The 27161-nt window shown below is 34.0% G+C and overlaps 1 protein-coding gene across 1 annotated transcript in view; it reads right to left on the bottom strand.

Annotated features, from left to right (window-relative positions):
- Window positions 1-27161, bottom strand: part of LOC149785045 (MAM and LDL-receptor class A domain-containing protein 2-like) — a 349170-nt gene that overhangs the window by 7568 nt on the left and 314441 nt on the right. The window contains exons 152-167 of the mRNA XM_089931272.1: window positions 26458-27080; window positions 24715-24883; window positions 23224-23321; window positions 20924-21100; window positions 20555-20642; window positions 18689-18841; window positions 17649-17789; window positions 16518-16865; window positions 16033-16158; window positions 11355-11525; window positions 8330-8475; window positions 7565-7766; window positions 6516-6680; window positions 3054-3320; window positions 1802-1921; window positions 818-887 (exon numbers count right to left, since the gene is read on the bottom strand). Of these exons, the coding sequence (XP_089787398.1) occupies window positions 818-887; window positions 1802-1921; window positions 3054-3320; window positions 6516-6680; window positions 7565-7766; window positions 8330-8475; window positions 11355-11525; window positions 16033-16158; window positions 16518-16865; window positions 17649-17789; window positions 18689-18841; window positions 20555-20642; window positions 20924-21100; window positions 23224-23321; window positions 24715-24883; window positions 26458-27080 (3064 nt within the window). The remainder of the gene's footprint in view (window positions 1-817; window positions 888-1801; window positions 1922-3053; window positions 3321-6515; window positions 6681-7564; window positions 7767-8329; window positions 8476-11354; window positions 11526-16032; window positions 16159-16517; window positions 16866-17648; window positions 17790-18688; window positions 18842-20554; window positions 20643-20923; window positions 21101-23223; window positions 23322-24714; window positions 24884-26457; window positions 27081-27161) is intronic.

Here is a 27161-nt window from a genome sequence, read left to right as displayed (position 1 = left end):
TTAATAGACCCTTTACATGTGATATTAATATGTAAAGTCCTAATTTAATGGACCATTTACATCTAATATGTACAAGTCATAATTTAATATGCACAGCTCCTAATTTAATAGACCCTTTACATGTAATATTAATATGTAAAGTCCTAATTTAATAGACCATTTACATGTAATATTAATATGTAAAGTCCTAATTTAATATGTACAACTCCTAATTTAATAGACCCTTTACATGTAATATTAATATGTAAAGTCCTAATTTAATAGACCATTTACATGTAATATTAATATGTAAAGTCCTAATTTAATAGACCCTTTGCATGTAATATTAATATGTAAAGTCCTAATTTAATAGACCCTTTACATGTAATATTAATATGTAAAGTCCTAATTTAATAGACCCTTTACATGTAATATTAATATGTAAAGTCCTAATTTAATAGACCCTTTACATGTAATATTAATATGTAAAGTCCTAATTTAATAGACCATTTACATGTAATATGTACAAGTCCTAATTTAATATGTACAACTCCTAATTTAATAGACCATTTACATGTAATATGTACAAGTCCTAATTTAATATGTACAACTCCTAATTTAATAGACCCTTTACATGTAATATTAATATGTAAAGTCCTAATTTAACAGACCATTTACATGTAAACATCTGTATTAATTGGAAGCATACTTCTAAATTTTTATTTTTAAAGCTTTGTAAAAGACAAAGTATTCTTTACTAATTAAAACAACTCATTCTCCTTTCTAAAATAAATAAACTGAACCAAGTTAATCGGAATGATGTATAAATCAGTCATACCTGCAATTTGCTTGTCCACTTGTTTGTGCTGTGCACTGTCCCTGGTTCTGGCAGAAATTTGGAGGGCAGCCTGGAATTGGGTAATTTTTAACTTTCATTTGATTGATCTATAATTTTGTCTTTCTTTACTTAGACCGAACATACAATTCAACAAGTACTCAGAGTCTCTTCATAGTTTTTAAATCCTTCCTTTCAAAATATTTTAACCTAATAGTAAAACTTCCCTAAACATGACACTGTTGGTGCCAAACACTGTGACCTCTTGAAAAAGGTGTCCAGTATCAAGAAGTTTGATTAGTATTAAAAAAGCATTACCAGGATCAAAATATTATACTCAGTTTGTCTGAGACGATGACTACATAGGAAGCCAATTTAGGCAATTTTTATTATTTCTCCTTTTCAAGAATTTTTCTCTTTCCAAAGGTCAATGAGAAGCTCATTATAACAAAAAAAACTTAATTGCAATTAGTTACACATGTAATAATCAACCACAAGATCTTGTATTATTTATACTATATATAAAAGACACTTAATAAATATCACTTTCATACATTTATGTCATACAAGCATTTGCACATATAAAAACATTTTCAGGATCTTAATAAAGAAAAAAATAAAATCTAAAAGAAAATATTTATCAAAGTCTTTTCCTTTTAATATTTTTGTGATGACTGGATGAAATTTAGTTTAACTTTAAAACTGACCAATCAAAATTATTAAAGTCTCATTTTGCAATATAATTAGATGAATATAATTAGATGAACCTTAATCTCAAATTAAAACTGACCAATTAGATTTCTGAACCTACCTTGGGAACAAATTAAAACTGACCAATTAGATTTCTGAACCTACCTTGGGAACAAATTAAAACTGACCAATAAGATTTCTGAACCTACCTTGGGAACAAATTAAAACTGACCAATTAGATTTCTGAACCTACCTTGGGAACAAATTAAAACTGACCAATAAGATTTCTGAACCTACCTTGGGAACAAATCTGTTCATCTGATTGATCACCACAGTCATTCTGTCCATCACAGAGACTGGTAACTGGGAAACACTGGCGCAATTTGAAACAGTAGAAATATCCTTGTCTACATAGATCTATAAAGAAAGAAATGTATAATACACAGACACTGTAGCAACTGCAGGGACATTAAGCCACATACCAGTATTTCACATTTAATGGGGTTTATGTTTGCATGTGTGTGATGCCAGTAGACTTTTTAAAAACATACAAGATGAAATTTAAATTTCAGTTATATGAACTTATCAAAGGTTTTGAGAAAAAAGTTAATTTACTGTGGAAAATATTACATAAATATAAAGCAAACTGCATTTTTGTTACATAAACCAAAATATAGTGGATCTTGAGAAAAGGCAAGGACTTCAAAATTTGACTTATATTTATGCATAACCACTATGTGTACAGTTTTAACATCTCAAGACAAATGGTAAAGAACACTGTGTTAATTAAAATTTTGGGACCTTAAAAAATGTATGCTACATTTTTGCTAAAATCAGGATTATATATTCATTTCCAAAGTACTGAGGTTTTCACATCTTAATCAAGAACCCAAAGTAATTGTTTTCACTTCAAATATTGGTTAACATGTATAAAAATAGCTATTGCACTACAATCAATATGGCTGAGAACATGTATAAAAAATAGCTATTGCCACTACAATCAATATTGCTGAGAACATGTATAAAAATAGCTATTACCACTACAATCAATATTGCTGAGAACATGTATAAAAATAGCTGTTGCCACTACAATTAATGTTGCTGAGAACATGAACTGAATCTACATATCCTACACAATAAATATTCTATGCTTATTTTTTGCAAGAATTAGACCCACAATAAATATCTAATGAAAAATCACGGTTCAATTACCATATATACTCACTTAAAAGTTGAGTCAAACTGTAAATAACAAAGATCCAGATGTAACATAGTATGATACACTTGCAGATCAGGGTCTGTGTTATTTGTTCTACTGATTACTCCTAATAAACTGTACAGACCCAGATCTGTCTGCACATTCTGCAACAGAAGATCTGGGTCTGTGCAGTTTGCAGTTGGACTCAATTTATAAATTAGTATAAATGTATATGGTATATGCACATCTCCATCTAAATCTAAATTCAGCAAATCTAAATCATAACATACTATATCCAAATATAAGACCTCCTGGTCTTATCACCAAAAAACACAATAAGCTTAAACTTACTATTGCAGACAGGATGAGTCTCATCTGTGCCGTCTGTACAATCTTTCACACCATCACAAACAAGAATTCCAGCTACACACTGCTTGCTAGCACATGAAAAGCTACCCATTGGGCATGCATTTTGATGGGGCAGTGTCACTGGAATTGTGGTGGAAGGCAGAGTATTGGAAGGTAATGTTTTGGGAGGCAGAGTGCTGATTGTGGTTGCTGGTGCTGTAATGCCGGGTGTTTGCTGACTTCCCTGTGTACCTTGAGTCTGTGTGGGTCCTGCAAAATATGCAACAGAGAGAATGCATGAATTATTAAGTACAGTGAAGCCTTGATAGCTTCAGCCTTCTTGCTACTCAGCAAATCTTCTTTTCATGGTATGAGTAACCTCCCTTTCCATGAAGACTTTTCTCTCTTTAGTAGGTATTTTGCTTTATAGCATTTTCATTTTAAGCTAAAGGACATTTTCTGAGTACAAATGATCAAAGAAATAACTTCAATTAATTTTTTTACAGTACTGCATAGTTATGCAAAATAAAATATGTAGTTTTATTGTGTCATAATTTGCAGCTAAAACTGAAAATACATGTTTTATTTTTTTCACTACATGGGGAGGCTATTCCTTAACTGAAAGAGAAGTAACGTAAAGTAGACCAAATTGAAGTCAACATGGTTTAATGGAATTATAAACACCTGCATGACCAATCCCGGGTTTCTGACAACTATGAAAGAGACACCAATATTTAATTTGAGACTGCTCTGGTGGCCTAGTGGTTAGAGCATCTGCCTCTGATGAGGGAGGTTGTGGGTTCAATTCCCAGCCGAGTCATACCAAAGACTTACAAAAATGGTACTAACAACTGCTCGCATGGTGCTCAGCATCAAGAGGTTAGTGTTAGGACTGGTCGGCCTGATGTCAGGATAACGTGACTGGTTGGGACATCATGTTACATGTCTGCAGCATTATGCCCCATGCTAGACATCACTATAAACTGTCACACTGCAGACACTATAGTGATATGACTGATTGTTTTAAAGCTACATTAAAAATGCAGCTCACACACACACACACATTTAATTTGAGCACATTATTTTAGTCCAAATTGCCATTTATAGGTGGTGTAAAGTAAGAATATTATAATTTTATATGAGTATTCAAAGAAGTCTAATCTACTTATACAATAGGAGCTGCATGCATGGAATACAATACATTCATGCCATTATACCTATTTGCTCTCAATGACCATGTTCAGTTTAATGGTCTACTTAAACTTTGAACTGTGACATCACTTTCGTCAATGGTCTATTGAAATGTCAAACTGTGATGTCACTCTGGTCATTGGACTACTGAGATGTTAAACTTTGACATCACTCTGATCAATGGTCTATTGAAATGTCAAACTGTGATGTCACTCTGGTCATCTGACTACTGAGATGTTAATCTTTGACACCACTCTGATCAATGATCTACTGAAATGTCAAACTGTGATGTCACTTTGGTCAGGATCTGTGACATCACGTTGGTCAGGATCTATCAGATACTATTATGTGCAAAATATATTTGTTAAAGCTGAAGTGGCAGATAAGCAATTTATGTGGAACACCCAGATTTAATCCACAAGTAGTAAAAAATCATTTTCATTATAACTGTTGAAATAATTTGATTGAATGTTTCTTTTATCATAAACTGATATAATGAAACCTTCAAAACCATGTCAAGGTATTGATAAAATTGTTATCCTATACCCTAATAGTTTACAAAAAGGCACTTTGAATAAAACACCACACAGGTGTTACTCATTAGATTAAACAACACGAGGGCAATATGTGATTAGCTGCCACTGAAGATTAATGTCAGGTTACATGAATGAGACTGTAGTGATGACCCTAGAAATTGCAAAATTGACTCCAAGAAAGCACATTGCAACTTAGCCTGTCATAAGACTGGTTAATCCTGTCTAATTACTAGCCTGTCATACGACTGGGTAATCCTGCCTAATTACTAGCCTGTCATAAGACTGGGTAATCCTGCCTAATGACTTAGCCTGTCATAAGACTGGGTAATCCTGCCTAATGACTTAGCCGGTCATTAGACTGGGTAATCCTGCCTAATGACTTAGCCTGTCATAAGACTGGGTAATCCTGCCTAATGACTTAGCCTGTCATAAGACTGGGTAATCCTGCCTAATGACGGTTGCCTCCTTACAGACACCCAGTTGTGTTAGATTCTTTGAAAAACGTTCACAACGCAGAACACAAGAAAACTGCAAATGGTGGTATGGCTGGATTTCAAAGCTTTGTATGACTTGTCTAAATGATATAGTGATCTTTGCAATACATCTGGGTATCATGCAAAGTGTCCAAGATATTAAACCAAATGCAAAGGTCAGTGTAGGTCATTGGAACATTAAATATAGGTCAGAGTGACCTAGATGTAGACCAAGGAGCATGCAATAAAGTACAGTGACTGAGTTTTTGTCTGAAAGATGTAATTAATATTCCTCACACATTATGTGTTTGTTGCTGAAGTTAAGTGAAAACATGAGCTTATATGCATCAATCATTATATTTTCTTGTCAATACAGATAATAGAATGGCAGATCAAAGTATGAACAAGGTGTACAGTTACCCTGTTATAATTAAATGAGCAAAAGCCTTTTTGCACAATTAAAATTTGGTGATTTAATCCCTTGTTTCATTATTTAATGCCACAGTTAAAATTTTACAAAAGGTTAACACACTTATGTTTTTCATATGAGATTACATCAAACATATACTTAGCAGACAGTACACTGGTCAGTTGATGCATCTATAATCAGACATAGTTTTTTTCAAAGCTGCCTAAAATGTTGATGTAGTTGATATACTGACATCTAAATGACACTATTTTCATTTAGGACCAACTATGCATCATACGAAGTCTTCTGGTGAAACCCAATAGCAATATAACTTTTCATTCAGGAAGATTAGCAATAATATTTAAGACAGCCACTGTGGTGGCCATACTGGACATCAGATCAGTCCCATTTTCAATGAGGATCAACAAAACATCATAAGAAGTCTTTTAGTGAAATCCCCAGATTAATGTGACCATCCATTCAGGAGGAGTAGCAATAACAAAAATTTCAAGATGGTTGCTGTGGCAGCCATAGTGAATATCTGAACATCACCATTTTCATTTAGGACCAAATAGACCATAGAATGAATGTATTTGTAAAGTTTCATGGCAATCCTCAAAGTAGCTTAGGAGGAGTAGTGATAACATATTTTTGTTAATGGAGGGACAACACACCATCCCATAAGTTCTTCTGACCAATGACCAGCAGAGCTAAAAAATATATTATACATTTAATTATAATTTTTATGGATTGATGATGCAGGAAAATTTATAAAAAATATACAAAGTTACAAGAATTATGGCAGTTGGTTCTTTGACCATGAATCATTACAGACACAGACACATTTTATAAATACCTCCAGTTGATTGAGTTGGTGTAGTTGGGCAGTTAGTTTCATCACTACCATCTGGACAGTCCCAGGTGCCATCACACTTCCATGTGTTGGGTAGACACTGCTTGCGTTGTTGGCAGAAGAATGACATGGTGTCACAGAGCATGCCAGTAGGTGTGACAGGAGGCACTGGAAATAAAATATATTTATTATGTATAGTGTATGGATAAATAACATATGGGTCAATTATATTTTTTTAAAAGAAATTTTAAGCGTTTTATTTAGAAAAAGTGCAGTTACACACATTATGGCAATGGCCAGAGCATGTCATGTACAGATATAAATGAATTGTAGATGATAACTATTGTATGTTGACTGATATATCCAAAATACAGATTGTATTTTATAACCCTTTGCCTTACTTGCAAATAACATGTCCATCCACCAAAATGAAAGATTACAGTGCATGAGAGCTATTTGTTACAGATCTCATTTAACCATCAACACCCTAAGGGATCCAATGATATGCCATTTAGGTCATGTGACTGGTCATTATAATAGATTTACAGAGATATTTACAGGTCAGAGTGATTCATTTTTGGAGAAGTACCTATATCGGACATTTAAAGATGGCCACCATGGCCGTAGTGTCTGATTAGCACCATCTACATTCTTGACCAATTAGACATTATAAGAAGTCGTACTGGATGACCAAGGCGCAAGATATCAAGTTCCATGTCAATCCTTCAATCAATTTAGTAGGAACAGAGATAACAAACATATGCAAAAGGATAGAAAACTGATGGACTGATGATGGACAATGAACAACTGGACACAGCATTAGCTATTTTAGTCTATGACCAGTGGAGCTAAATATTTTGGGAAAATTTATTTCGTGACAAACAAATGTTGTCAATCATCCAAGTAGCAAGTTCAAAATACTTTTTAACATCTTAAGGTTTATTTCAGTTTATAAAACTATTTTTACTATTGGACACTATGTAAATCTAGATTTACTAAGAAAATGATATTCTTACGCTAAAATAATTCTGCATATAAAGTAATCTACTCACATCCAGTGGCACATTCTGGTGTAAATGACACATCATCAATAGCAATGTCATCAAGGTCTGAGCTGCCTCGTGTTGCCTCAAATATGACAGTAAAATTGGTGTTCTCTCCAAGAAGAATATTGGCATACTTCCATTTTGGTCCCTGATTATCACTAAGTGACCATATTAAGTTGCGATCACCATTCACATTCTGTGTGTAAACCTGCATGTTGATAAAAATATTTGAAATGCATGCATATGAAAAGATTTTTCAAAATCTTCTTATTTCTACTATGTTTTGGAGAATTCCCTCAGAATGAAATTTTGTTTGTTTTTTAAAATAATAAAAAATAATTTCAGAAATAAAGTGAATGATTTTTGTGGCTAGTGTGACTACCTCAATATAAATGCTGCCAAAATATTTGCTTTTACAGGTTAAGGAAATGTGTAGCAATGGATTATCACAAATGTAATAGTCAATATGTTAATTTCACTTCCCACTTAAGTGCCTCATGATCCCATGAGATGACACTGGTCAGGTGACTGATCATAACCATAGTTACAATGATGTGATCAGTTTGGAAGCACATTTTTGAAGAAGAAAATACCAGATATACAGCATAATTCAAGAAAAGGATATATGCATAAAAATGAGACAAAAAACTGTATCACTAATTTCCATTATAAAGATATTATCACTGTAAATTTTAAAGCAGAGTAAGATTTTCTACATTTTATAGATATAATATAAAGTCTCATGTTTTTGTTTAAAAGTATTAGTTTTACCCTGAGTGGTCCCATTCGCTCTGCACCATACATGTAGTACCAGAAACGTAGGTAGCAGACGTTGCGACTGGCTGGGAAAGTGCAGGCTTGAATATCAGCAACTTCACCAGACCTCATTTGAGAGCTATCAATATATAAGAATTGTCCTGCAAGGAAAACAAATCATGTCTGATAGTTTGTGTTCAAGTCAATTTAATGAGAAAATAAGTAAATCAATTCTGATCTTTTGAAAACCTTGGCAGGTAAATGATTTTTTTTTTTGGACAAGTTCAATAAATTTTATTTTATAATGAGCAAAAATGTCATTCTATTTATCACATGATAAAACCACTGATTTTATACAAAAAACTGCAAATAGTGTTGTCAAGTTACTCTGCATAACATTTTGGATCACCTTGGTCATTGTGCATATACCTTATATGACCATGTGCAATACGAAGAAAATATGAGACTAGATAGTTGATACATCACATCAGCATCATTCTATAAACATAATGGTTGTCACAGAATCGTATAAATCCTTTTATATATTAAATACATGTACTCTGGTTTTGTGTTTTGTGTACAAAAATACCTGAGAGTGATTTATGTATATTGTACAATATTTTGAAACAGTGAATTTGGTTCATCTTATGCTGCTCGTGTGAAGTGCTTTTGATGGGAAGAACCAAATTCTTCCAGTGCACAGATGATGTATAGTGGCATCATCTGTGTTTAAATGCCTCACTGCAAGACTAAATCTACATATTATGGAACGTCTTGTCAGTGAGCGGTATACTTTAAGGACTTGCACATCTTCAGCTGTAGAGGTATGTGAGTTATTTATTAATTTCTTGTGTGTAAGTTATAACTATTGTACTACCACATTTATTTTTGTATAATTTCTATGTAGCTTCGGCTTACATAGTATAATGCAAATATTTTCTATTCTTGGTTGTGACATAGCAAGAGATTTATATTAGCAATAAAAAGTTGCATTTTAAGAAACGTTTAGTACTGTAGGATTCTCATTGGGCACGGGTAGGTTAACTTCTGAACCTGTTGATTGTTCTGTAATTATTGTGCCGATAATGTAATCTGTATAGCTTACCGTATATAACGTTATTATGTTTTATCATATATGCCCATGTCATGCATAGTACATGGTGTTAAATGTATTTTCAGCTGATCAGAGTCACAGCTGTAGAGCTCATTGGAGTCGACATGGTACCAGCTGTAGAGCTACCCATAGAAGTTGACCATAGCAGCTTTAAAGCTGAACCATAGCAACTGTAGAGCTGAGTGAACAGTGATGATGGTTGATTTGCAGGTGATCATGCATTGCAGATCAATTGGTGGGCACTGATTGCTTGATTGACCAAGGAACTAAATGGTGGTTGGTGACTACCTGGAATACTGACTGCTTGATTGACCAGTGTGACTGGTAGCCAAATGTGCTGGTGACAGAGTGTGTAATTCCATACATGTAATCTTTTAGCTGTGGGCTAATTTTGGGATTTGTAATACCCAGTGTTTTGGGATTGTAAAGATATTTCATATGATATCTGTCCGTATGTTTTAATCATTTTACTATTTGAGTAAAATACCTCATTTGTCACTATTTGAGTGAATTAATTTTTACTATTTGGGTAAAAGACATCATTCTTTTCGTCATGTAAAATTAATGTGAATCATTCACCTTTGTCCCATACTGTGTAAGGTCATTTATTTGTATTTTCTTTTGTTGCATTATTAGGTTCGTGTGAATTATGTTAATTTGTCCAATATCTGGATCTTATACACACACATATTAATCATAATTCTTTTCTCATTGAAGTCATTCATCATTAAACATTGTATTTGCATCACCATCAAAAGTGTTCTGTTATAAATCCAAAATTCAACCTGGTTATCTTGTTACAATGGTGGCAAGAATATCACAGGATCTTATATTTGATGTTTGTAAGGTACTAATGGCAATGAATTTCATTTACCACTGTGGACCAGGCAAGAAAAGAAAAAACAACTTCAAGTATAGTTTTCAATTTTTAAGTATAGCTTTCAATTTTAGTTTTCTAAAGGTGTAACAGAGAGCTGTTTCTTTTTCCACTGAAATGTGAAAACTAAAGCACTGTGCAAATCCAAGCAGACTGATTTTACTAGCCAACATTACATCCAGCAGTGAAAAAATGTTTTCAACAGCATGTATTACTAAAAATGAGTTAACACAAATGCCCTACAACAATACCAGAGAAAGTAACTTAATGTAAAACTTATATAGACTGACAGACAAGAGGATGGACATACAAGTGTAACAGTATTTTTGGTGGTATATAGAAGCATCAATATAAAGTATACTTTGTATATATTAGATGGTTCAGGAGACATGAAAAGTTTACTGGTTATACTTGGATCATAACCTAGAAAAAAATGAAAATGAAATTCAGGGGAATTCAAAACTCATTATACATAGATTCTTATTACATCAGCTCTCATGTTATGTAAAGTTTATTAAATGTTTAGTATGATGTAGTAACATTATCACTGCATTGGGAAAGAATGTACATGTATTGCATTGCTATAGCCTACGAAAACATCAATCTATCAATGTGCTGTAAATCTTATATAATCAGTCAAAACTCAATGATAATAACCACCAGATGACAACTGTCTCATATTTTATCCAATTCAGTTATACAAAAAGCCCCTAACTCCTTTTCACAAAACTTATTATACAGACTTCATAAGATTGTCACAGGAGAAATACATTTGATCTGAAAGCATAATTGTTCATTATGTTTATTTATTCCACTTTCATGATCATTCAAGTTTACAACAAATGCATCACAATGTCAATGAGTTCTTCTACATTTTGTCTGCATAATTAGCATTTTATTTACATCATTAGCATTCATTTACATAATTAGAAGTCTTTTGCATGGGAATAAGGGAATGTTTGTACTGAATATGGAGTATATTGCTGGCCCTGTAGGATCCTTAAGAAATCTTTCACTAGCTACCATATGACTTGTGAGATCAAACATACCATTGACAGTGGCTTTGTGGTCTACGTCTGGCCCTGTTCCTGGACGCATGCGCGAGGATGCAACTAGCCAATCTGAATCATCATCTTGTCGATTTTGCCAGCAAGTGCAAATCGAGGTCCATGGTAAACCTTGGCTATTGATGTCAAAGCTACAGTCTCCTGGGTTAGGTACTGCAAACACATGTAAAATATGCATTAATTAACCATCTGCTAATTACAATTTTCCTTACAGCCATTAATCACGTTGTCTATGTATCTGAATGGATTAAAGATAAGACAAGAATTATTTATAGTCGGCATTATTTAGAAAAACAATTTAACAAAAACCCTAATGTGCATTTAACCAGTATGACATAGAAAACAAGACATAACAAACAAACATTAATAGATGGACAAATAGATAAATGAGTGGGTAGACAGATGAATAAATAAGTAGATAGATAAATGGATGAATGGATTGATAGGCAGACAGACACAGAGAAGCTTCTTTAAACTGGCCCCTCTGCAAACAGACATCCTCTGCAGACTGGCAAAATCAATAACACAATCTCATGCTTATCAAACCTCTCTGCACTGGACACCTTGATAAAGCAGCTGAAATTTTTCATCCCAACTGATGATGTTTAACATTTGATAGATAGATAGATAGATATACAGACAGACAGACAGACAGATAGATAGATAGACAGAATGATGGATATAGTGAAGGATAGATAACATATACAACTAGATTTACGAAGAAATTCATAAGTGATGGATTCAAAATTAAAATGCTGCAAATTTGTGAAATTTGTTATAAACATATCTTTTTGATATTTGCATCACAAAAGTCATCAAATTGCAGCATATAATAAAAATGTCTACAATATCTTGAGAAATTCTATATATTTTTGGACAGCATAGGTCTTGGTTCTAAAATTTTAGAGAGAATAAAGACATTTATTTCCAAAGAAAATAAAAATATAGTGCAGTTTATATACTGCAGTGAATCTAACCAAATCAATGTTACTTGGGTTTTCTGTGGAAGATGAAAATGTAATAGTTCAAATAACCAAATACTCAAGCAGAGACAAGTAGAAGTAATGGAGTTGTGCTTTGTGTAACAGTAATCCAGCCATGCTGTAACAGGCAGCAGTAATCCAGCCATGCTGTGTGTAACAGGCAGCAGTAATCCAGCCATGCTGTAACAGGCAGCAGTAATGCAGCCTTGCTTTGTGTAACATGTTGCAGTAGTAATGCAGCCTTGCTTTGTATAACAGGTAGCAGTAATGCAGCCTTGCTTTGTGTAATAGGTAGCAGTAATGCAGCCTTGTTTTATGTAAAGGTTACAACAGTAATGCAGCCTTGCTTTGATAACAGGTTGCAGTAGTAATGCAGCCTTGCTTTGTATAACAGGTTACAGCAGTAATGCAGCCTTGCTTTGTGTAACGGGTTGCAGTAGTAATGCAGCCTTGCTTTGTATAACAGGTAGCAGTAATGCAGCCTTGCTTTTTGTAATAGGTAGCAGTAATGCAGCCTTGTTTTATGCAAAGGTTACAACAGTAATGCAGCCTTGCTTTGATAACAGGTTGCAGTAGTAATGCAGCCTTGCTTTGTATAACAGGTTACAGCAGTAATGCAGCCTTGCTTTGTGTAACAGGTTGCAGTAGTAATGCAGCCTTGCTTTGTATAACAGGTTACAGCAGTAATGCAGCCTTGTTTTGTATAACAAGTTACAGCAGTAATGCAGCCTTGCTTTGTGTAACAGGTAGCAGTAATGCAGCCTTGCTTTGTGTAATAGGTGGCAGTAATGCAGCCTTGCTTTGTGTAATAAAATATTCTGCGGAATCCATTGTCTCATCTATGAAGTATGCCATTATGTACCCTTACTTTTGTGTAGTAAAGAATCTGAAGAACCCAGTGTCTCATTTATGAATGATGTAATTATTTACACTTATTTGTGTAACCAAGAATCTGCAGAACCCAGTGTCTCATTTATGAACGATGTAATTATTTATACTTATTTGTCTAACCAAGAATCTGCAGAACCCAGTGTCTCATTTATGAGCGATGTAATTATTTACACTTATCTGTGTAACCAAGAATCTGCAGAACCCAGTGTCTCATTTATGAACGATGTAATTATTTACACTTATTTGTGTAACCAAGAATCTGCAAAACCCAGTGTCTCATTTATGAACGATGTAATTATTTACACTTATTTGTCTAACCAAGAATCTGCAGAACCCAGTGTCTCATTTATGAGTGATGTAATTATTTACACTTATTTGTCTAACCAAGAATCTGCAGAACCCAGTGTCTCATTTATGAGCGATGTAATTATTTACACTTATTTGTGTAACCAAGAATCTGCAGAACCCAGTGTCTCATTTATGAATGATGTAATTATTTACACTTATTTGTCTAACCAAGAATCTGCAGAACCCAGTGTCTCATTTATGAACGATGTAATTATTTACACTTATTTGTGTAACCAAGAATCTGCAGAACCCAGTGTCTCATTTATGAGCGATGTAATTATTTACACTTATTTGTGTAACCAAGAATCTGCAGAACTCAGTGTCTCATTTATGAACGATGTAATTATTTACACTTATTTGTCTAACCAAGAATCTGCAGAACCCAGTTTCTCATTTATGAACGATGTAATTATTTACACTTATCTGTGTAACCAAGAATCTGCAGAACCCAGTGTCTCATATGTCAACAATGTAATTATTTACACTTATTTGTCTAACCAAGAACCTGCAGAACCCAGTGTCTCATATATCAACAATGTAATTATTTACACTTATTTATCTAACCAAGAATCTGAAGAACCCAGTGTCTCATCAGTTAACTATGCAATTATGTATCCTTACTTTGTCTTTCCAAGATTCCACAGAACCTGGTGTCTCATCAGTTAACTCTGCAATTATGTATCCTTACTCTGTGTTACCAAGATTCCACAGAACGTGATGTCTCATTAATTAACTACTGAATTATGTATCCTTACTTTGTGTTACCAAGATTCTACAGAACGTGATGTCTCATTAATTAACTATTGAATTATGTATCCTTACTTTGTGTTACCAAGATTCCACAGAACGTGATGTCTCATTAATTAACTATTGAATTATGTATCCTTTCTTTGTGTTACCAAGATTCCACAGAACGTGATGTCTCATTAATTAACTATTGAATTATGTATCCTTACTTTGTGTTACCAAGATTCCACAGAACGTGATGTCTCATTAATTAACTATTGAATTATATATCCTTACTTTGTGTTACCAAGATTCCACAGAACGTGATGTCTCATTAATTAACTATTGAATTATGTATCCTTTCTTTGTGTTACCAAGATTCCACAGAACGTGATGTCTCATTATTTAACTATTAATTATATATCCTTACTTTGTGTTACCAAGATTCCACAGAACGTGATGTCTCATTAATTAACTATTGAATTATGTATCCTTTCTTTGTGTTACCAAGATTCCACAGAACGTGATGTCTCATTAATTAACTATTGAATTATGTATCCTTACTTTATGTTACCAAGATTCCACAGAACGTGATGTCTCATTAATTAACTATTGAATTATGTATCCTTTCTTTGTGTTACCAAGATTCCACAGAACGTGATGTCTCATTAATTAACTATTGAATTATGTATCCTTACTTTATGTTACCAAGATTCCACAGAACGTGATGTCTCATTAATTAACTATTGAATTATGTATCCTTTCTTTATGTTACCAAGATTCCACAGAACGTGATGTCTCATTAATTAACTATTGAATTATGTATCCTTACTTTATGTTACCAAGATTCCACAGAACGTGATGTCTCATTAATTAACTATTGAATTATGTATCCTTACTTTGTGTTACCAAGATTCCACAGAACGTGATGTCTCATTAATTAACTATTGAATTATGTATCCTTTCTTTGTGTTACCAAGATTCCACAGAACATGATGTCTCATTATTTAACTATTAATTATATATCCTTACTTTGTGTTACCAAGATTCCACAGAACGTGATGTCTCATTAATTAACTATTGAATTATGTATCCTTTCTTTGTGTTACCAAGATTCCACAGAACGTGATGTCTCATTAATTAACTATTGAATTATGTATCCTTACTTTATGTTACCAAGATTCCACAGAACGTGATGTCTCATTAATTAACTATTGAATTATGTATCCTTTCTTTGTGTTACCAAGATTCCACAGAACGTGATGTCTCATTAATTAACTATTGAATTATGTATCCTTACTTTATGTTACCAAGATTCCACAGAACGTGATCTCTCATTATTTAACTATTAATTATATATCCTTACTTTATGTTACCAAGATTCCACAGAACGTGATGTCTCATTATTTAACTATTAATTATATATCCTTACTTTGTGTTACCAAGATTCCACAGAATGTGATGTCTCATCAGTTAACGTTGCAATTATGTATCCTTACTGTAACAATGATTTTGCAGAACCCGAGAGGGCTGCAATTATGTACTCTTACTTATCATAACTTGCAATCATTTTATCATTAGAATAGAATCGTTTCTCAAAGTTGATGATGGTGTCATTGTTGTCACAACCAGACCACTACTTGCTATACCTATATACATGTATTACTATGCTAAAGCAGTAAGCAAAAACTCCTACATCCATCAAAACTTACTGCAACTGTCTTCATCTGATCCATCGTTGCAGTCTGCACGTCCGTCACAGTGATATTGCCTGGCAATACACTCAAGTTGGTTGTTGCACATGAATTGGTTGACATCACATGATTTTATAATAGTGGCTGAAATAGTATTAAATAAAAAGTCAACTTTACATAAAATATTCCACCTTTATTCAGAAGTTTCACTTAAGATTTACTATAATTTTCTTATTTTAAATATAAATAATTTTAATTGTATTAAATTGTTGCCCTTATACCATAACAAATTACAGCTGTTTCATCAGCACAATTTGCAAGTTGACACTAAATTAACATTTATTAATGGACAAAAACACCCTGACACAATAATATTACATTGGATAATAAAACAGTAATGGAGCAATAATCAAGCATTTTGGAATAAATGAGAACAAACTGATTGAGAAGGACCCAGAAGTACTTAAACAGGAGTAAAAAACATTCTTTATTTTATCACTCACTTGCTGAACATCCTAAAAAGCTGATATCATCAACAACAATGGCTTCCACTCCGCTAATAGATGTTCCTTCTGTGGCCTCTAGTGAGATGGAGAAATGCTGGAAGGCACCTATATTAACTGTGGTGTTCAGCCACGACTTGCCCTGGTCACCAGACTTTGTCCAAATTGTATTCGGGATGCCTGCAGTAGATTTTAGGACAACACTAAGTGTCCCAACACTTGCTCCCGACATGTAGTACCAGAATGCCAAGTTACAGTTTGGACCTGACTCACGGTACTCGCTTGTTGACAAGATGGCTTTGTTTCCTCTTTGTACATTTGCCCTGTTTTGGACCATTATGTAGTGCCCTGAAATACACAAATTGAAATCATGTGTAATGATGTTTGTGGTTCATGTATTGAAAATAATGTACTGACAGATGAAAGAACATATTAATTGTTGATTCTAACTTATTCTAGGTAATTAATGCATCCCAATGATATAAACTTTTTTCTAAACTGAACTGAGACTTTAAAAGAATTTTACACATTTTTTAAAACATCTGAATTATTGTTTCAGTTATTGTTTTTTTTTTTAAAAAGCAGATCTGAACATAAAAGATTATTATGTTAAGTCATTGGAACACCAAATCTATTATTGCTTTCTTCCTGTTCTCCTACAGGGATATAATTTAGGATGGTACTCTGCTGAAAGGAAGTATTTGTGATGAAATCTGGCCATGCATGAATATAATATAATTCATCAGTGTGATAAATCTGTAATCCAAATAGAACTAGGTTTAAAGTCTCTTCTAATATGCAACAGGCCTTATGGCCTTAGCATAGTGGCAATTATGGTTTTCTGTATATCTATAGATCTTGTATTGCCAATCACTAAACCAATGAGTATTCATGTCAAGAACATTCACCACACACACAGACACACACACACACAGACACACACACACACAGACACACACTTGTAACATATTCCGCTGACAACAAAAATGGACATGGAAGACACAGGAAGTTTGAAAATTAAACTGTTTAAATTTGAGAACTAAGTCATCCCCATCACCTCTGAAAAAAGGACACCTACTGGGTATGCCTCATCATTTCCTGGTGAGACAAAAATGTTATTATATGACTGACCTGCAGGACTGTTGAGTGAATGATCGACACTTGGACCCATGTTGCCTGATCCAGCAGTTGCCGCAATGGTAGTCCAGTCAATGTTGTCATTATTTGTATTCTGCCAACCACAGTTTCCATTCTCAAAGTTGCATGATGTTCCTGCATTGAATAACTACTGGTGTAAATGGTGATTATGAAAGGGTGGACACAGATTTCTAACTGCAGATACAAACTGTCTGTCCAGGTAGTCATTTTTGGTGCATGTACCGTATACATTATGATCCTTTCATCATATAATTTTAATATAAATGAATTTGCAGAATTTTTAAAATGCTGACTAGTTAGTGATTGACAGTAATCTGGAATTTTTAAAATGCTGACTAGTTAGTGATTGACAGTAATCTGGACATGATAGAAATGGGGAATTTTGAATCCTTTAATTACCTACTTCACCACCTCAGATATCAATAATTTAATATCACATTACTCAAAACTTGGGAAAGCATTTGTAGTTTAAGAAGCTAAAGAAGTTTGAATAGTGAATATATTGCAAATGTCCAATGTTAGTATTTATTCATTCAAGATGAGTAAGCACCAGTGTCTGAAACTGATTTTGGGAAACTTATTAATTTTGGACCAGCTGCACTTACTATAAGAAAGTCATTTTAATGTCAAAATCACCTAGGTGTCAAGTGTCATTTGAGCTGTCCTCACTATGAGAAAGTAATTTAACTGTCAAAATCACCTAGGTGTCAAGTGTCAGTTGAGCTGTCCTCAATATGAGAAAGTAATTTAACTGTCAAAATCACCTAGGCGTCAAGTGTCATTTGAGCTGTCCTCACTATGAGAAAGTAATTTAACTGTCAAAGTCACCTAGGTGTCAAGTGTCATTTCAGCTGTCCTCACTATGAGAAAGTAATTTAGCTGTCAAAATCACCTGGGTGTCAAGTGTCAGTTGAGCTGTCCTGACTATGAGAAAGTAATTTAACTATCAAAATCATCTAGGTGTCAAGTGCTGTAGATAATTTGCATGAAAAATATTGGTTAATGATACATACCACATGAAACCTCGTCAGTATTGTCTCCACAGTCATTAATGAAATCACACTGTTGAAATTTAGAGTAGCACTTTGTGTTTTGGCAGCTAAAGGCGTTTGTGCCACATTTTCCTTGGGTCGTGGCTGGTAGTGTTGGTTGACCAGGGATGGCTCCTGATATAAGAAACAATGAAGTTTATCAAATTAAGTGTGTAATTTATTACATACTTTGATGAACCCAGGTTTATTAAATCAAGCATGCAATTTAACAAATACATCGATGAACGAAGTCCAATCACAGGTGCTAGTTTTATAGCAAAAAAATGAAGCAATATCAATAAACAAACTGCATGCCTGAAGTGAAAGAAACTTCCTCACACCTTTTAAAACTTCCTTTTACTAGTAAACCATCGAGTGGATTTTCAAAAACTTTTGATTATCTTTATTATAACTAATTGGGGCATAAAAGTGGAGAAGTTAATAATAAAGAGAAATAATGTGGTTTCTGAAAAGAAAATACAAAAGCAAAAGTACTAAAACTACATTTATTTTACCAACTATTTTCAGAAAATATGATCTTTATTTAAGAGCTGGTGGCATAAAGACACAAATATACTAAATTACTATCATAACAAATGGAATAAGCATGAGAACTATACAAGTGACAAAAATTGTCTCATATACAAGCAGTCAACAAAATTAGTTTAAAATGTTTTTTACAAAATATATTGCAAAATGCAATTTAGGGACATGAGCTATGTATCCATAATGTTTTCTTCCCATGCTAATGTCTTTCTACAGTTTGACTTTAAAGATCAGACTGTCTTCCCATGCTAGTGTCATTCTACAGTTTGCCTTTAAATATCAGACTAATTTCCCATGCTAGTGTCATTCTAAAGTTTGACTTTAAATATCAGACTGTCTTCTGATGCTAGTGTCATTCTAAAGTTTGACTTTAAATATCAGACTGTCTTCTGATGCTAGTGTCATTCTAAAGTTTGAATTTAAATATCAGACTGTCTTCCCATGCTAGTAGACTGCTCTGGTGGCTTAGTGGTTAGAATGTCCCCCTTGGATGTGGGAGGTTGTGAGTTCGATCCCCAGCCGAGCCATACCAAAGACTTACAAAAATGATACTAACAACTGCCTCGCTAGGCACTCAACATTAAGAGGTTAATGTTAGGACTGGTCAGCCTAGTGTCAGGATAATGTGACTGGGTGGGACATCATGCTACATGTCTGCGGCATGATGCCCCAGTGCTAGACATCACTATAAACTGCCACATTACAGACAATGTAGCGATATGACTGAAATTTTTTAAAAAGCTATGTTAAAAATCCAAATCACACACACACACATTCTCATGCTAGTGTCATTCTCAAGTTTGACTTTAAATATCAGACTGCTGGTAGTTTTGGATATACTTTATATTAAATTCTTACTGCTTTAAATGTAAGCATGGGGGTGGGGTAAAATATTAGAATTTTATGCTAATCTTATACAGGAAAACTGCATATTTTTTAACATGAAAAAAAATCTCTTTTTAGGAAAAATGAATGTTTAAATTATTGTTGAGTTTTACTGAATTAGAGGGCATGACAAATTACCTTCAATACAGTAGTCTAGAGTAAAGTTAAACAGGTACTTATTTCCTGGACTCAATTTCATTAACATGAATCTTAAATTAAGTCCAGACTTAAGATATCTGATTGGTTATCAGCCAATCAGTTCATAAACTTAAATTTTATGTCTAGTCTTAAATTCAGTAGATGAAATTCAGACTTAGTCAAAAATTATACTCAATGTAACACCTATAGCAATGTCTTATTTAACAAATTTGTGTGTTTCCCCCTAGAAGTAATGGAAAAAAGTTTTAAAAACTATACCTCCTACTTCACATCCTGGAGTGAGAGACAGGTCATCAATGGCAATGTTACTATGGCTACCATTGCCTATAATTCCCTGGATTACAATCTAGATGAACAAAAATATTCATATTTATTTAAAAAGTACCATTTGACATATCTGATGTAAACCTAGTCAAAGAGGCAAAATATGTAAAGATTACTAAATATCAAAACATTCTTAACTTGCTTAAATATTTAGATTTTTACATGAGGAAAATTGATAAATGAATTCATAAATAATACATCAAAAGGTTGATGGCATAGAAAACATTTACATACTCAAGTATTTATTTATTTATTAATTTTAATTAATTAATTATTTAAACATGAAAAGAAAACTTTTCTCACCTGGAAATCTACTGAACTACCATCACTCATGAGGTCAAATGAGGTTCTGTACCAAAAATCACCATGGTTACCGGATAAGGATGTCAATGGGTAGAGTCCAGTCTGTGTGTAGTCGTATCTTTTCAGAACAGTCAGATATCCAATGTCTGAACCCCACATGTGGTACCACAGCCTCAGCTGAAACCCAAGTGCAGCGTAACGCTAATGATTTGATCATAAATTTTTGCCTACTTGATAAAATGCAATATCTAGCAAATGCACCATTCTTAACCTGCATTGAAATTGATGTATTTTATTTGTATTTTAAAAAAAGAAGCTTGGATCTGAACTAGCTTTTTAGGATTGATTTAGAAAGCAACACAAAATTCAGACCACAACTTTTGACAGCTCTAATTGTCATAGGCCTCCATTGTGAAAAGTAATGCAAGCTATACAAGTACTGAAAGTTATGTAAGCCAAATTAAATGGGTATTAGTTTTGAAATATTAATCTGTATCACAAATATGATTACTGTCTTTTCAAACAAGAATCAATATAGATGTCTATGAAGTTTTAAAAGTAGGAAGTAATTTATGGGCAGTTATTACTTGTGCAGTCTGTTAATCCAGTTCTAATGATTGCCAGTTAAAATGTTTGAAAAACCTGATTAGTTAATAACAAAACATTCCCTTTCACAGCACCCTTATGAAGTGATGATAAAAAAAGACAAATTTTTTAAACAGCTTTCATAGTAATAACATAAACACACTTCTAAATCATGTGCACTGTGGTACCTCACCATAAATGCCCCTTAGCACACTGCTAAATCACATGGTGGTTCCTCACCACCACCACCCTCGCCAGCACATTGCTACTCCACTCATAACCATAACAAGGGTATTGACATAAATCTGATTTTTCTGCTGCTTAATCTATTGCATTTGAATGCATTTTTAGTTCTTGAGAGCCAGTTGTATTTAGTTTACACGTCATTAATTTCCTATTTTTGTGTTAAATTGCAATAGTAAACAGCCTTTAGGAAAATACCCCAGATTAAGCTGACCTCATAATGCAAGTCATTTTAATGGTTCCCATGAACTGCTCATTTGATTTTATCAGAACTGAATAAATATTGCTCTCCTCTGGCTTCAAGCTTTTTATGAATGTCCCTCCAATTATATTCTTTAAAGAAATTTCTTTTATTATTAGAAATTTCAGGCTCATTACAGTTGCAGATTTTACAATAAAACTTTCTTTTGTTTTGTTTTCTTAATATGGAATGCTAGAATACATTTAATTGTTTCCTTTTCCAAATATATTTGATAAGAATAATGTATTTTTATATTTCTTCCATACTTGAAAACTTGTCATCAAAATTATCTGAATATAAGAATTTTCATGGATTTCTTGCAGTTTGAAAATAATTCCTTATAAACACATATGCTGCCAAACTGGACAAAGGAGAAATATGTTCATGGAACACAGATGTCCATACCAATGTAACTGAAATAACCTAAATGCATAATTTGCCAAGAGATGACAGATAACTGAATGGACAAAGGTAACTTTATATACCATAACAGTGTTAGTGGTGGGTCAAAAGAACAGAAAAAAGTGATTTAGTGCCATAAAAGTCTGAACAGACTCTACATATTTGTTAAAAAACGCCCATCAAATTTCAGTAGTTTACACTGAGTATTTTTGGCCCAATCTTGCTAGCAACCATCTTGGGATAATACAAGATACATAACCACTCAAAATAAGCTGATGGTAGGAAATCTTTAGTAAAGAAACCAATCTGAATAATGCATTATTTTGAAAATGATTCTGCAGACAGCAGACTGTTTCACTTGAAACCTGTGAAAATATATGCCCACCACACTCCCCTTTCTGACTTGCAAATTTTAACATAAAGCTTTAACATTTTAATATTGTTAATATTGTGCTGCTGTGACTATCACGGACAGAAAACTGATATGCTTGACCTGCCATATTGTTAAATGTGATATCAAAATTATGTCACATTCATATAACCTTCCTCTGAGTATGTTACTCTGGAGAAATTAAATACACTTAATATCAATTTTCAGCACTAGCATCATAATAGAAAAGAATATAAAGAAAACATATTTACATAATTAGCCAAAAATTAAAAAGTAATTATGTTTCCAACTTTGTTTAGAAGTTTGTCACAAGATAAATGTACCTCTCAAATTTCATTATTGTTCTGTTTCAAGTAAATAAATGCAACATCACTATCAGAAATTTAAAATCTATATCCCACTGAAAAAGCCATGAAATTTATCTCAGTTCATACTGACCACGCAGTCGTGTGAAGATCCCTTTATGGTCAGAGAGGACAGTCTAGCTATATCTCCCATCTTGCGTGGAGGTCCACTTGGGGTGTACAGGTACGCACCTGGAGTTAAGATATACAGTTTACATATTTGCCACTATATATGGATTTCTATGCTGCCTTATTTACCAGCAAATATTTTTACAACATTTTTAAACATAATCATAAACTTTTTGTAGAGAATAAGCATAATTCCTAATGATTAATCTATGGTGCTGTACAAAAAAATGTGATATAGTTTTATCACCCCTAGAGGACTGGGTGGCCGAGTGGTCTAAAGTGCTCGCCTTTACTGATCACTACCATCTTACCTCTGTCCATGTGGGTTAGAGTCTCAGGCTCGATCAATTTGGGTGAGAAAACTTGCCAGTAGCTTCCCGTGGGTCAGTGGTTCTTACCAGGATTTTCCAGAGTTCCTCCTCCACCAGTTATGCTGGCTGCCATGTATAGCCTATCTTGTACTGAGAAATGGCATTAACTCATTAACCCCTGCCAACGACTTTACGTGGCAGGAGGTAGTAGCCTACTGCCGAGCTCTGTAGCATCAAGGTCATGTAAGATAGACTAAAGTGGGTGGTATTATAGAAAGGTAGACAGATGTAGTTCTACAATGATACCAAATAATCTGGAAGTTCTATTTGCACTACAAAATAGAGAGGGAAAAACCTAATTTTTTGGACCCGATTTTTTTCCACCCAAATTTGCCCGTGGCCAGAATCCGATTTCGTGTCGGGATTTCATACTTTTTGGTCTCGGATCTAAGGCAGACCAGTATGAACTGCAAACATACAGATGAACATTTGCAAAAATTAGGATAAGATGGGCATTTGGAATAAAGAGTGGCCTTGATATGAAAAATAATGGGTCCATTAAGCAAAAAAAACCCACAAAACACTCCAACTTTTACCCTTCTGCTCATGCGCGAGCCAAATAGCCAATGAAAAACGATGTTTCTAACACAACTAGGCATTATGTTATTTGAAAATCACCTGGAAGTTGATGTGTTAGGATGTATTCAGAAATATCTTTCAAAATGTGTTCCCTACTTGAATTTCAGGTGAAAATGACAAAAACCTCCAGGGGTTAATGAGTTAAACCCAAAACAACAACTCCCCTAAATGTATATATTTTACTGGATTGGTAATTAGGTCAAAGAAATGCATCTTTCGATAGCCAATAGAAAATAAATCATGATGTTTTAGTTGTTCAATGCCTGTTTAATGCCTGTTCTGTCACAATATTAGTAAAGACTGAGGAAAGAAAACTGTGGTAGTATCAATAGCTATGGGCCCATCCCTTTGTATCTGTATCAAATTTTCTGTTAAACTGATTCAATATAAAAAGTATTATTTCTCTGGGGATAGCCAAGGATGAAAGACTTCCAAAACTTGTTGAAATATTTGTTGCCCCACCCACCCCAGAAAATAAAATGACTGGAGGAAAAAAATGGTCAAACCATTTTCTGTTCTGGTGGTATGATCAACACTTGGTCCAGTGCCAACAATTGGAGTGGCTCCCTCAGATAAAGTCCAGTCAAAGTTATCATCAATATCATTGGACCAGAAGGATGAAATGCCATGCTCAAAATCACATCTACCCTTGTAGGTCAAATCGCACTGTACACTCTGCAAATAACAGTTCAAAATAATTTATAAACATTCATGATATGTATGAAATACATATGTAGTCTCAGAGTAATTCTCCACCACTATTTATTATATAATTTTTGGCATTAATAGAGAACAACTATACAGCAGCAATTTTGTGTGCTCCACCTTAAAGAAAGTTTGGATTTCTGGCCACACACAATGAATGAATTCAGTTATGCTAACTGGTCTTTGTATGTTAATTGGTCTTTGTATGATAATCGGTCCTTATATGCTAATTGGTCCTTGTATGTTAATTGGTCCTTGTACGTTAATTGGTCCTTGTATGTTAATTGGTCATTGTATGCTAATTAGTCCTTGTATGCTAACTGGTCCTTGTATGTTAAGTGGTCTTTGTATGTTAATTGGTCTTTGTATGCTAATTGGTCCTTGTATGTTGATTGGTCCTTGTATGCTAATTGGTCCTTGTATGCTAACTGGTCTTTGTATGCTAATTGGTCCTTGTATGTTGATTGGTCCTTGTATGTTAATTGGTCTTTGTATGCTAATTGGTCCTTGTATGCTAATTGGTCTTTGTATGCTAATTGGTCCTTGTATGTTGATTGGTCCTTGTATGCTAATTGGTCCTTGTATGCTAACTGGTCCTTGTATGTTAACTGGTCTTTGTATGCTAATTGGTCCTTGTATGCTAATTGGTAATTGTATGCAGATATGGAGCTGAATTGCTCTACTACTGATTAACTGAATCAATTATTTTTTCTAGCCATCACTTCTTGTCAGCAAATCATGGCCAAATCAACCACCTATCAGACTAATGGATTCTGAACTTTAATACAGGCTGCAAATTCACACATGTGGACTTTCAATCACTTAATTGTTTCCGGATACAGTTGTTCTCCATCACAGGATGTAATGTCAGAAAATAATTCCCCCATAAGTGGTGGAGGAAAACATTTTGGTTTAATGAAAGTTCAAGATTTTATTTTGAGCTTAAATTTGAGTCATTGTTCAACGAGTTTTAGAACTTGAGGTTTGAGTTTAAATCTAATGTTATCGATGTGCTTTCTACCAATTACTAGAGTTGTCTGGAAAGACAACAGTTCCTGTGACAGCATTACATTGAATAACTATTATTGGAATTATCTGGGACAAGACATTTTAAGCCAGTTCCTTTGATATACTTTGAATATTATTTTCAATGGAACTATCTGAGATGAAATTCCATGGTAGGTCCTGGTATAGCCGTAAATAAAATTTAAGAATTTGAAAAGTTTAGGTTTTACACTCATTCACATTCATGTAATGCACCTTCAAGTTTTGTAACTGTATTAAAATAAAGATATCTGAATGCGGAATCCTAAATATAAAAAAGATTGCTGATCTGCACAATGTACACTGATTTAATTTTTCTTGATATGATACCATCTTTATATTCATAACCTGCATCAAACTGCTGACAACATAGACCCAAATATGCCTTCAACACTGCATTTACAGATCAGGGTTGATATTGTTAACTCAAAAAAGAAATGTGAAGTTTCAGTGCATTATGGGTATTTTGCAGTTAGCTATACATGATAACTGGAACTTACAGGTTCATCTGATTGGTCACCACAATCATCAGCATAGTCACACTTTAGAGTTGGGTTTATGCAATATTTGTTACTACAGGTGTATAGTTGGTCTGTGCAGCCTGCAGGAATCACCACTGGTGGTTTACAATCCACAAATTCAAGGTCATCTATGCTGATATCTCCTTGATAGTTGACTCCACGACGAGCTTGAATGGCAACAACAACATTGGTGTGTGGGCCAATGAATACGCTAGCTTGCTGCCATTTCTGTCCATGCCCACCGCTTACACCCCAAAGTGTCGATTTCTGTCCTAATTCCATGATGTAAACTCTTAGTGCATCCACCGCTACACCATCCATGTAATAGTAAAGACTAATCTTACATTGTGGGCCGGTGCGTTTTATTGTTGATGAATAGAGCTCAGTTGTATCAGAGAAATTGCCAGGGGAACTATCAGCCCATGCATACCAGCCATTAACATTGTTCTGTGTGTGATCGACTGAAGGCCTATAGTTATTATCAGCTGCAGACATGGCCTGGTCTATCTTCCACTTGTAGGTCTGATCTGGTGCTCTGCCTGTTGCTGAACTGATGGACCAGCCACAAGTTTGTCCATCATCAAAACCACATCTGGTTTGAACTGTGAAGGATAAAGTTTTAAAGTTACATCAAATTCTGATAAGTAACGATGTACACACACACACACACACACACACACACA

The sequence above is a fragment of the Sinohyriopsis cumingii genome, chromosome 13 (assembly GCF_028554795.1).
Source record: "Sinohyriopsis cumingii isolate HCF-2022 chromosome 13, ASM2855479v2, whole genome shotgun sequence".
NCBI classification, from domain to species: Eukaryota; Metazoa; Mollusca; class Bivalvia; order Unionida; family Unionidae; genus Sinohyriopsis; species Sinohyriopsis cumingii.
The sequence above is the reverse complement of the archived record's forward strand: the minus strand, read 5'-3'. Positions and strand labels throughout refer to the sequence as shown.